At 39.5% G+C, this 13,168-nt stretch overlaps 1 protein-coding gene across 1 annotated transcript in view; it reads left to right on the top strand.

Annotated features, from left to right (window-relative positions):
* Window positions 1-13,168, top strand: part of CD99L2 (CD99 molecule like 2) — a 101,061-nt gene that overhangs the window by 57,065 nt on the left and 30,828 nt on the right. Inside the window, exon 2 of the mRNA XM_049767531.1 lies at window positions 11,545-11,610. Coding sequence (XP_049623488.1) covers window positions 11,545-11,610 — 66 coding nt within the window. The remainder of the gene's footprint in view (window positions 1-11,544; window positions 11,611-13,168) is intronic.

Genomic DNA, 13,168 nt, shown 5'->3' with positions numbered 1-13,168 from the left:
AGATTGTTAATATTCACCAAATAACTTGCTAACATTTTAATTGGGGTTGAAGATGAAACTAGAAGAACTTAGTAGCAACAGTACTTGAGTCTTCCTCTCTGTGTGAATTTATTTGTTTAACAATTTTATTTCTTACATATTTTATTCGTTCCATGTAGATTTTGTACATATTTTGTTACCTTATATCAGATGCATCCTTTTGGTGGTGTTGATGTAAATGGTTCTGTGTATTACATTTTAGTTCCTCTTGTTCATTGCTGCTAACACAGAAACTGTGTATTTCTATATATTAGTTTTGTAACCTGAAGCCTTACCATAGTCACTTATTCCCAGAAGGTTTTTAAATATGTTTTTATGAATTCTTTTGGATTATCTATAACAGAAGTCATGTCCTGAACAAAGACAATTTTACTTCTTCCTTCCCATCAAGTATCTTTTCTCCCTATTTTCCTTACTTATTTTGCATGGAATTTCTTTATGACATTGAAAAGCATTGGTGAGAAGGAATACCTTTGCTGAGTTCCTAATTTTAGAGAGAATTTGAATATCTCAACACTGAGTATGATGTTATCCATATTTCTGGTAGATGATAGTCTATCAAATTGAGGATATTTCCCCATATATTTTATCAACATTGTGAGATTATCCAACCTTAAAAATAGCTACAGAACGTTTTCTTGTATTTAAGAGTTATATTCTATTTAATTATTCATCTTTAATGAACACTTAGTTGGTTTTTATTTATTTTTTGCCTCTGTAAGCAATGATACTGTGGAAATCTTATTCAGATCTCTTTAAACATGTTATTGGGGGACGCGCTGGCAGTGCACAGGGATTACTGCTGGCTCTGGCCACAGGGGTCATTCCTAGTGCTGCTCGGCAGACTGTATGGGATGCCAAGAACTAAACCTGGATTGTTTGCATATAAGGCAAACACCCTACCCACTGTGCTATTGCTTTTCCCCAACGAACATGTTATTTTTATGTAACAAGTACCTATAAATGGATTTAAAATGTGTCTAATTATTTTAACTTTATTTTAAAATTTTTTTTTTTTTTTGTGGTTTTTGGGTCACACCCGGCAGTGCTCAGGGGTTACTCCTGGCTCCATGCTCAGAAATTGCTCCTGGCAGGCACGGGGGACCATATGGGACGCCGGGATTCGAACTGATGACCTTCTTCATGAAAGGCAAACGTTTTACCTCCATGCTATCTCTCCGGCCCCTTAAAATTTGTTTTTTTTTTGAGGGGTTGAGGGCCACACCCAGTGGTAATCAGGAAACACTTCCTGACTCTGTGCCCCTGATGAAACTTGTAGACCAGATGTGATGCTTGGGATTCCAATCAGGTTTATTAGGATCCAAGGCAAATTCTTTAACCCCTATCACCTATACTATCGCTTGGACCCTAAATTATTTTAATTTTTCAGTGCCAAAACATGTAGATACTGACAGAATCTAGGAAGCATAGGACTTTATCCCTTTCCAGCTCTTGAGAGTACATTGCTTTGCTTAATGTCACTTTCTCCTTTGCACGATATGAATTCTCTATACATAAGGACATCCATTTCCATACCTGCAATTCAGGAAATTATCTTTGATATAATGCCACTACTTACCCCTTAGATCCCATTCAAGTTTTACTAGTTTCCCCTATAACAGCCAATATCTCTATTTTGCTCTAGATTTCTTTGTTTTACAACATTGACTCTGCTGTATGTATGTCTCCAAATAATTTCCCCCCCCCCCAAATTTTATAATTCATTACAAGCATGATGCTTATTCCCTCTTAACCTTTCAGTATGCATTTGGAAGATCAGGCAGGATTGGGCACATTCGGGCAATATGGCTTTGGACCAGTATGTGTGTCCTAAAAACAAGGGCCCCTTTCTCCATGACCGCAGTGGAATCAATGTGATCCAGCTTGAACATCTGGTCCACAACTCCACTCCTCCAGATTCCCTGATTGTTCCCATTATGGTGCTTATAGATTCAGAAGTCAGTCCCACTCACCTGTTACGTTAGCTGCCATAATGTGTGACTTCAGGAAATGCAGCCAGTCTCTCCTTGCTTCTTGTTCCATGTTGAAAGCAGTGCTTCATTTTATGACTGATACTTGTTATTTAATCATAGCAAGAAGCAAAAGTCAGCTTCAGCATTTTAGAACCTAGTTTAACTAAATGCTATGACTTTAAAAAATAAATTATTTAATTGAATCACCCTAACAACAAAGATACAAATCACCCTAAGTTACAAAGCTGTTCATGATTAAGTTTAAGTCACACAATACCCTTCCACCAGTGCACATTTCCTGCCACCAATGTCCCCAGATTTCCTCCTTTCCACACTCTTGCTCTGACCTTGGTTTTTTAAATATGAGGGTGGGTTAGGGGGCTACACCTGGTGGTATTCAGTTTTATGCTCAGGGATCACTTTTGTCAAGGATTGGGGAACCCTATGCAGTGATAGAGATCAAACTCAGGTCAGACATGTACAAGGCAAATGCCTTTCCAGCTATACTATCTCTCTGGTCCACAAGGAATATGACTTTGTATTTTCTTGGTGGATTATATGTTTTATTAATACAAAATATTCTACTTTTTCCTACTTGGAGTTTGGGATCTTAAATCTTATCTTGTATTATATTAAGTTGTTTCTTTTCTGTTAGCATTTGTCTTGTAGATATTTCTCTGTTGTAGTATACCTTTTCCTTTGCCATTTTCTTAGCTTTACATTTTGTCAACAGTACAGTACATTGTTTAGATGCCTGTTTATCATGGTTTTTAATAGGATAGTAAGCCTATTTTTACTGAAATGTTGGTGATGCTAGATATCAAATTCGGCATCATACATGAATGCAAGTACTCTTCTGTTGATCCACATCTTTATCCTCTATCATCATTTCTTTATTTTGTTTTGAGACCACAATCTCTTGTGCTCAGAGGCTCTGTGGTGGAGAGCGTTCTACTCAAGGGTAGCTCCTGTCAGTGTATGGGGACCAACTGGTGGTGAAAATTCAGTCACCATCCTGCATCATTGCATGTACTCAGCCCATTGATATATCTCTTTGACACCCTTCCAGTCATTTTTAACATATATAATAAACCTGATCCTATGCTAAAATTAATGTTTTCTGCTTAAGTTGTTTCTTTGTGTATTTGGTGATCTTTGTTGGATTGAGATTTGCTTGTTGATGTTTTTCTTCATGAATTATTAGGAGTCTATATATGCCATATGGATTATATTCGTGGTTGCTTTGAATTTTAGTATAGGAAATATATGTGAAGAACTTTATTAAGAGTCTTAGATATCAGTTATCCAATTAAATGAATCTAATGTCCATATTCTGCACATCTGAATTTCCCCTATTAGCATTTTATAATTAACCAGTATTGATGCATTTGTAGAATGTTGTTCCTACTGTAACGAGCTTGCATAGAGTTTATCAGTTTTTATCTAAACTCCTTTGTCTGTTCCAGCATCCATGCCAGTATACCATATTATATCCTCTAAGGATTTTCTTGGTTATGCTAACTTCAAGCTTCCTTTGTTTTTGATGGTTTTTAAAGTTGTGAGGAGTACTGGTCTGGAATTTCATAGTATGTTTTTTGATTTGTCCATTTTTCATTAATCTACTGGGATTATTTTGAGAAGAAGCCCACAGATAAAATACTATTCCCATCCATCATATCCATGCTACCAACATGAATCTGTACTACAGATGAACCTTGATTATTTGCTGATGAAATAAAGTTATTTCTTTGCTCTGTTTCTCATATTTTCATGTTTTTCTGAGATAATGTTGGTTTACATATTGTATATATTTCAGGGTATGCTTTTACACTCCCTCTCCAAAGTATTTTTTCAAAGAAGAGGGAAGAAAAAGGTATCATGGGATAATGGAGAAGGGACCCAGAATCACAGGTGGCAGAATTGGTGCCATGCTCTGCAACTATAAAAATATTATATAAACTATAATGTATCAATAACAATAATTGTAACACAATGCAAAAAAGGCATCTGCTTTTCTATTTTTATTGCAGCACTATTTACAATAGTCAGAATCTGGTATAACCCAAGTGTCCAAGAACAGATGAGTGGACTAAGAAACTATGTATAATGCATCTATACCATGGAATAGTACACAATTGTTAAGAAAAATTAAATCCAGGCCAGAGGGAGTGTGGAGAGATCGCCGACTGGAGCCAGGGTAAGGTGCCCATTCACGGGAACAACGAGCACCCGGGACAGGCCAGAGGGAGTGAGAGGAGATCGCCGACCCGAGCATATGATGAGCGCCTACCCAAAGGAGCCCACTCTTCGAGATAGTATGGGCAGCCCAGGGGACCCTAGGTCCACGAGGCCAGGGAGAAAGGCCAGTGGGAGCACGTGTGGGGATCACCAACTCAGCAATCTATCATACACAGCCCAGGGAGACTGAGAGTCAGGGGAACCAGTGACTAGAGGGGCAAGAAGGAAGCACAGGCTGCCTCCCAGGTGGGGAGGGCTAGTGATCTATGCTCAACAGCGCCATCTACCATTTTGGCCAGGAGTGAACCTACACTGTCTGGCAGGAAGGGGGTGGCAATTGACTAGGCTTGTCTGAAGGATGAGGGAAGGACCAAAACTCAGCGACATCACCCAACATACTCATGTAGAGCCATACCCCAAGAAGGGACCCAGCCACATGCCACAGGTGACAAAAGTAGGCTGAAACCTGAAGGGACTGCACTCCAAGCCAAGCCAATAAATGCAAAGAAGGATGGATAAACAAAGGAAAACATTAACAACAGGGGATATGGAGAGAAATCAGAACAAGTTTCCAAGTCCACCAAAACGCACAGACCCAAGAGAGGAAGACCTAAAAGCAGCCATGAGAATAGAATTCCAAGCCATGCTAGAAGAAATGAAAGACACACTGGCCAGATATTACAAGAAATCAATAGATGAGCAAATGAACCAACTTAAACAAGAATTGCTACAAAACATGAAAGACTCCATTCAAACAGAATTAAAAGAAATTCGTAAAAACATGTCATGTGGACCCAACTTAGACCCCAGGTGATTAGACATCATTTGTCAAGCCTTGAACCCTGGATCCCAGGCATAGAAATGACACAGTTCTTCACAACAGCCACAGGAAACAAATCCCATCTGGGACATCCTTAATACTGCCTGGACGCCAACAAGTGCCATCTCTAATATGATATACTGACAACAAGGAAACTGGGAACAACTTGACCAAAGAGCAGGTTATCCTACCTCACCAGCTAACAATAAGACAAAATCAGAAGACTTGTCACCCTTTGGTCTCTCCAAATGCCAAGATCGCAATTTACAGATGACTGGCTGATAGAACCATGACTGGACTGTATTTTTCTTGGGACCAATAAAAAAAGCACTAGTCTAGGGTTTGAGCTACAACCTGCACAACAACCATGATCTCTGGTTCCAGAGGTCTGTCTGAGACAATTGCAAAGGAATGGGTCTTCTGGAAACATAACAAAAGATGCTATTCCAGGCCCCATCCTAGGATCAGCACAAAGACCAAGACCACCAACCACAGAAGACAAATTAAAATGACACTGAGAGAACAGAACTTCTAGAACCACAAAGAAAAACTTCAGCATAAGTTCCACTCCCTGACCTGTGCAGATACCATGATCTCTAGATACAGAGGTCTGATTTTATCACCCAGGACGGAGCAGAAGTCTTCCATACACCACAAAAGCACCAACAGAAGAGTAAATGAACCTGAAAGGAGTCTATAGTTAATCCCATGACAAAATGCTTCAAGGGTGGAGAAACCCTGTATCTCTTAGGCCAAGGGAATTCCTTTTCGAATGACCCCAATATTTACTGTACCTGTGCAGGAGGGAAGAAAAAAGGGGGAAAAAGGCAAAAAAGCACAAAACAATTTTTTAATTTATTTATCTAGTCTTTGTCGATTTCTTTGTTTTGGTATAGATATTGAAGTTTTTGTCTCCATTCATATTTATTTATTTTTCTTCTTTTCTTTTCTTCCCTTATGTGCTCTGCCATGCTTTTTATCTCAAGACCATGGCTTTTATGTGGTGCTTATCTTTATTGTTGGAGTGCTCACTGGATATTTTATTTGACACCTCTTTGCCTACTGTTGTGGTGTTTCACCTTCTTTTTCCCCTTCATCTCTCAAACCTAGGGTGAGAGCCTCCAGAAGGACTGCCTATTTTTGGCATATTTGATTTTTTCCCCCGGTTATTTTACTTTTCTCTTCTTCAAACAAAATCACTTAACTTGAACTATCTAGTCCCCCCTCCCAATCAGTGCGGGAAATAAGGCAGTTACAAAGACCAAACAAGTGTAGGACCACTAAGTAGTAAGCTAGGCACAGAGGGGACCACTTATTCTGGCAGCTCCGGGGGTGAGGGAGGAGGATATGGGAGGTAGGACGGGAACGGAGATGGAGGGAGGATAATTCAGTGATGGGAATTCCCTTGATTTTATGTTAATATGTACCTAAAATATTATATGTAAATATTATATGTAAAATATTATTATATGTAAGCCACTATGATTAAAATAAAAATTATAGTTACAAAAATAATTATAGAATTGTGGTGAAAAAAAGAAAAATTAAATCATTAAATTTTCTTTTTTGTTTTTTGTTTTTTGGGCCACACCCGTTTGATGCTCAGGGGTTACTCCTGGATAAGCGCTCAAAAATTGCCCTTGGCTTGGGGGGACCATATGGGACGCCGGGGGATCGAACCACGGTCGTGATCTTTCCTTGGCTAGCACTTGCAAGGCAACCTTACCTCTAGCGCCACCTCGCCGGCCCCCATTAAATTTTCTTATATGTGGATTGGTATGGAGAGTATTATGCTGAGTGAAGTGAGTAAGAGAGAGGAATAGATATAGAATGATTACACGCATTTGTGGAATATAAAAAATAGTATGGTAATAATATCCCAAGCCAGTAGAGATGAGGGCCAGGAGGACTGATCCATGGTAGGAAGCTTGCCACAAAGAAGTAGAGAGTACAGTTAGGACAAAGAAGGGAGCACTATGAAAATGAGAGTTGGAAATGATCACTGGACAAGAATAACTGGATGCTGAAAGGAAGTAAAGTGATATGCATAATACTCCTTCAGTAATAGTATTGAAAACCACAGTGTCTAAATGGAAAAAAGGAAAAGAGAAAGAGAAGAAAAATGTCTGCTATAAAGGCAGACTGGGCAGGTCAGAATAAAATCTGGGGACATTGGTGGTAGGAAATGTGTACTGGTGAAGAAACATTGTAGGACTGAAATTCAATTGTGAAAAAATTTATAAGTGTGTGTCTCAATGTGATTCAATTAAAACTTGCTAAAAGTAATGAAAAGTGTTAAGTACTTTAACATTTAAGGATATCACATGATGTTCACTATCAAGGTGCTAATATGTCTCAGTATTTACTGGAAACCCTTCTCTCTTGTGTCCCCTAATCCTTCCCTCTCCATCAGTCTGAGTTATGTGAGAATCTGACATTTTTCACCTGTCTTGACTTCCCCCACCCCCTCTTGATCCATCTATCTTAAAGCAAAAACAACTTAGCCTTACCTGATAAGATTTAGAGAGATTCCTTTGTGTATAAATTCCTTATATTCTTTTTATACTCATCTGTTACTGAACACTTGGGTTGTTTCTAGTTCTTCACTATTGTAAATGGTGCTACTGTGAACATAAGAGTACCCCTATTCTCCTGAATTAGTTTTTGTTTTGTTTTGTTTTTGGGTCACATCCAGCAGTGCTCAGGGATCACTCCTGGCTTGACACTCAGAAATCACTCCTGGCAGGCTCAGGGGACCATATGGGATGCCGGGATTCGAACCACCGTCCTTTTGAATGCAAGGCCTTACCTCCATGCTCTCTCTCCGGCCCCCTGAATTCGTTTTTAATGTTGTTTGGGTGGATAACTTGAGAATACATAACTGGACAATTACATGTAATTCTGATTGTTAGTAATTTGAGAAACCTCAAGATAGTTTCCAAAGAAGCTGAACAAGTTTTCACCTCTACCAACAAGTCTGAAGAATCTCTTTTCCACAAACCCTTGCCAACACTGTTGCATCTGGCCTTTGTGATAAATGTTATTCTCACTGGTGTGAGGTGATAGCTCATTGTCATTTTGATTTGCATTTCCCTGATAATCAGACTGAGCAATTTTTTCCAAGTGCCATCTGTCTTCTTTGGATAAGCGTTGGTTAATTTCTCTTGCTCACTTTTTTGTGAGGTTAGTTTTTGTTGTTGAGTTCTATGAGTTCTTCATATACCTTAGATAGTAGTCTCTTGTCAGATGGCATACTGTTACCTTTGGAAAGAAGTCAGTATGTATAGTCAACACAGACGGAGTGGGAAGATAGATACATTTTACCTCCTAGAGAAAGAAATAACTCCCTAAGTTAATTGAAATTCTGTACAGGAGATTTGTCTTTTCTCTAGCATTCATGTTTTTAAATTTTTAAATAACATGAACTTGTGGATATTTAATACTTGGAGTTAGAATAAAGTACTACTTATTGATTTTTAAATTGTTCCAGCACTGGCTGTTGTGGGTTTTATCAATTGGCTCTGTGCTGCCTTTCACGGATACCCATCAATGTGTGGGGTATATTTGAAAGTGCTTCGTTGCCCTGTAAGATGCTACAAGCTCATTTCACATATTTCTTGCACATAGTGGAATTAGTTTTTCCTCCATGTATCTTCCTTTTGTTGGAAAACGATATTTATAATGAACAAGGTATTAGGTATGCACATTACTTCTGGGGTATTATTTCTTCTGGGCCCTCTGAGATAACAGAGGAAAAGAACATGTGTGGATATACATGTGTGGATATATATCTGTATAGTAAACTCTGTATATACTAAGTATGTTTCTTTATGTCTAAGTATATTTTTCATAGCCATATGCATCTATGATTCATACAGAGATCTTCAACTCTACTCATTTAATAATATGCTTCATCCCATCTTCCCTTCTTATTTGTAGTGTCTCTTCCACAGAAGCTAGAAATTTGACTTCTGTAATCAACCATCCATTTACTTATTTATTAAATTTCAATCTATGCACCTAGTGATTTGTTTGAGAATTAATAATGTGTACATCCCCTTGGGAAATGACACGCTTTCTAGAGGGATAGGAACTGTCAAGGTCAATGGCAAGCAGAGTTGGACACATAGGTTTCCTTCTGAGAGTAGCTTCTTATGTGAAAACCTTTCCCATAAGCCTTTTCAGTTATGTGCGATTAGTCAGAGCAACTCATTTACATGCAGGTATTGGGTGGAGCATAGGTCAAAGGAAAATATCCTTGATTAACAAAATGCAGAGCAGCCTGCATGGCTGACAGAACTTATCTTTGAATTGGTGATGCTTTAGACACTGATGTTCCCTCTTGTAGACATCACACTGAAGACATTTTTGGGATAAGAAAATGTCTTCAATACGCGTGGGATACAGTGACATTTAGGGCCTTTGTAAATGGGGGTGAAGTAACTGTTTTCATCCCCTCTGCATGGGCTCCACATCTCGGCCTGTCCAAAAGAAGTGGGGGTTTCTGTGGTGGTTTAGTTTGGTGCAGGGACTGACTGCAGAACTTGCCCTTTTCTGCAGCACTAAAGCTCGCTCATCTGCGTCCATTATCTTATGTGGGGCAAATGATTTCATGTGTGATGAGATGGAGTGTTCTTCACATGATGCCCTATGTGTGGTGAGGAGAGTGCTGGAGTCCAAATCTGTGGTTCCTGGTGGGGGTGCAGTGGAGGCAGCCCTTTCCATCTACCTGGAGAACTATGCCACAAGCATGGGCTCTCGGGAACAACTAGCTATTGCAGAATTTGCCAGATCTCTTCTGGTTATTCCAAACACTTTAGTGGTCAATGCAGCTCAAGATTCCACAGACCTAGTTGCAAAGCTGAGAGCTTTCCATAATGAGGCCCAGGTCAACCTAGAGTGCAAAAATCTGAAATGGATTGGTCTTGATTTGGTCAATGGTAAGCCTCGTGACAACAAATAAGCAGGTGTGTTTGCACCTACCATAGTTAAGATAAAGAGTTTGAAGTTTGCAACTGAAGCTGCCATTACCATTCTTCGAATTGATGATCTGATTAAATTACAACCAGAGAGCAAAGAGGATAAGCACGGAGCTTACGAAGATGCTGTCCACTCAGGAGCCCTTAATGACTGAGCCCAATTACCTTTATAACCATGTTAGAGCCCATCACCCCGGGCCTTGTGTGTTACACATTAAAAGAACAAAAACTGAAGAAAAAAAAAGAAAATGTCTTTATGCCCTGTATGGCTGATCCTTAAACCTTCTAAACTGGAGGCTATTTAGATTTTGGTTTGTGTTGTGACTAAGTTGTTTATGGAAGGATATCGACTCAATATATATGTGGATGACTTCAACTGATTGACTTTACTTGTGTGGCATTTTCTTCATGACCTTAAATGGCCATTGTAAGAATACCCCTAATAATGACCCCTACTATGTCCCAGGTAATCTGGTTCAGGCTGATTACTCTGTGGCATACACAGAAATTGAGGGAGCAGGCAGATTTTCCTTTCTTGCATGAACAACAGTGCAATGTCACATCCTACACTGTCCAACAAAAACGGCCCAGCTCCTTAATTTAACCTTATCAAAGTTCCTAGCCTTCAAATTTGTTTTATATCTATATATCCTGGACTATGTGGCCACATGTGACTGCACAACACCTCTACATTTGTAGGGGGGTTGGGTCACACACGGCAGCACTCAGGGATTACTCCTGGCTCTATGCTCAGAAATCGTTCCTGGCAGGCTCGGGGGACCATATGGGATACCGGGATTCGAACCACCATCCTTCTGCATGGAAAGCAAATGCCCTACCTCCATGCTATCTCTCTGGCCCCAACATCTGAACATTTTATAGTAGTGTTAGCCAGTTATATCACAGGAAATGGGATAATTTCATAGAAATCTACCAAGCTCAGGGAGCTGAAACAGTAACTCAGATGACTCAACTAGCTCCGACCACAGCCCAATAAATACCGATTTTAGTAACATCAGGGAGAGATAACAATCATTAGAATTGACCCTTGTTTATCTATGTTTTGATAATTCCATTTGCCTTTGTGTTGTAAAAAGCAATATGAAGTAAATTTGTTTGTACCTTCAAGGAGGCAGGCTATGGTGGTAGGTGGGAGATTGGGGACATTGGTGAAGGAAGGAAACACTGGTGGTGGAATTGGTGTTTGAAAATTTAGTGCCTTAAGCAATTATTATAAGTAACTTAAATCACAATGTTATAATAAAAATTAGGAATAACAGAATAGTTCTTTCCTGTAGATACTTAAGTTTAGAAATCACTTGATTTCATTAAAAGTCTAATAGTAGGAAGGCTGATGAAACTTTGGTGGTGAGAGTGATGGGACTTATACAAATAGCGAGGTATGAAGTTACATACCCCCCAAATTCAGATCATATTTTAAACCAAAGACAAATCAATAACTTCTTTAAATAACTGTTTTCTTTTTGAATTTTAGCATCTGCTGATTTTGGTGATGACTTCAAGCTGAAGAATGAATTGAAAGGCTCTTCCTCACTGAGGCGTGAGTAGTAAATGAAATACAGCTATTTAAAGCAGACAGCGGGACCATGTTCTACCCACTCAAAATACACACCCAGGGCAAATGGCCTACATGGAGCTTGGCAGCCAAAACATGGTTTTTGTAAATTGCATTATTTCAAGGGGAATCTGAGTATCTATAATCTTTGCTTCCTTTGTGGAGAATACCCAATGTAATATAATAATCAACACAGCATTTTCTTCAGCTCCAGTAGCCTATAAAGACTGCTTGTTCCCTGACCCTCAGCTCTGTTCTTCCTTTAAAGATTTTCCTATATTGTCTGGTCTTTTTTGTTTGGGGTTTTGTTTGGGAGGTTTCCAAACAGTGAGTAGGAGGCTTTTGGTCCCTTCCTAGTGATTTTCAGTCCACTGGACTAGTAGTTTGATGTAAAGGTGCCAGGATACAGAACTGCTCAAGTTTTGTGGTGATTACTCAGGACACCAGGGCAGATCAAGGGTTATTCAGGGTCTTCCGGACTGCACTCTGCAGCTCTCAGGGGACCATGTACTGCTGGAGACCTAATTCTAGGATTGGTTGTATGCAGTACAAGCAGCTGACCTCCTGGCCTCTCCAGCCCTGTTGTTTCTTTATCTTTACTTAAAATAGTATATGCATGGAATCTCACCATTAGTAAGATTTAGCATCAATTTATCTTCTAATTTTTTTTTTGGTTATTGGGCCACACCCAGCAGTGCTCAGGGATTACTTCCGGCTCTGTGCTCGGAAATTACTCCTAGCAGAATCGGGGTACTATATGTAATGCTGGGTATCAAACCTGAGTCAGCCATGTGTAAAGCAAACACCCTACCCACTGTTTTCACTACCACCCCTCTTCTAAGGTTTTATTAATAGAAGGCAAGCATTTATTTTTGGTAGATGCATGAATGCTTATAAAATATAACCAACCTCTGCCTTGATCCTCCCTATCCTACTAATACTCACTTCTTTGCCAGGAGGTCACAACCAGGTCATTTGGGATTTGCTGGGCCTAATTGAGTGCCATTGCCTACCACACATCTCTGCACATGGGTTGGCGATGTTCTGTTTTCCATAACATATATGACATTTGAATTGAATTCTACACATATTCTTTCTTGGCTTGAATTTGTCATTGAATCTGTTTTGGTGACCTGAGGCAACAAGTTGCTCTGAATGAGTTCTCAGGCTGCCAGAACAAAGGCACTGCCAACTGGTTGGCTTCAAACCCCAGCAAGCAGTTGATTCTCTTCCATTTCCCAGATAAAGGTGTCAGCAGGCTGAGGCTCTTCCCTGGAGGCTCCCGGGGAGAGTGTTGATTCCTAGGGCCTACAGTTGCATCCCTGCAACATCTGTTTCTTACTTCAGCTGGTCTGTGTGGTTTCTTTTCTGTTACTGTTGAGGGCATTTTGATTGGCTCTATGTCTCACTTAGCTCAACCAGACTGCTTTCATTTTTTTTTTGAAATTATTTTATTTAAACATCATGGTTACAAGGTTTTTCATAATACGGTTAGTTATTATTCCACTTTAGTTTTTCCCCACAGATACAAGTTTCAGTCATG

Source organism: Suncus etruscus, chromosome X, assembly GCF_024139225.1.
Source record: "Suncus etruscus isolate mSunEtr1 chromosome X, mSunEtr1.pri.cur, whole genome shotgun sequence".
Taxonomy (NCBI): domain Eukaryota; kingdom Metazoa; phylum Chordata; class Mammalia; order Eulipotyphla; family Soricidae; genus Suncus; species Suncus etruscus.
The sequence above is the reverse complement of the archived record's forward strand: the minus strand, read 5'-3'. Positions and strand labels throughout refer to the sequence as shown.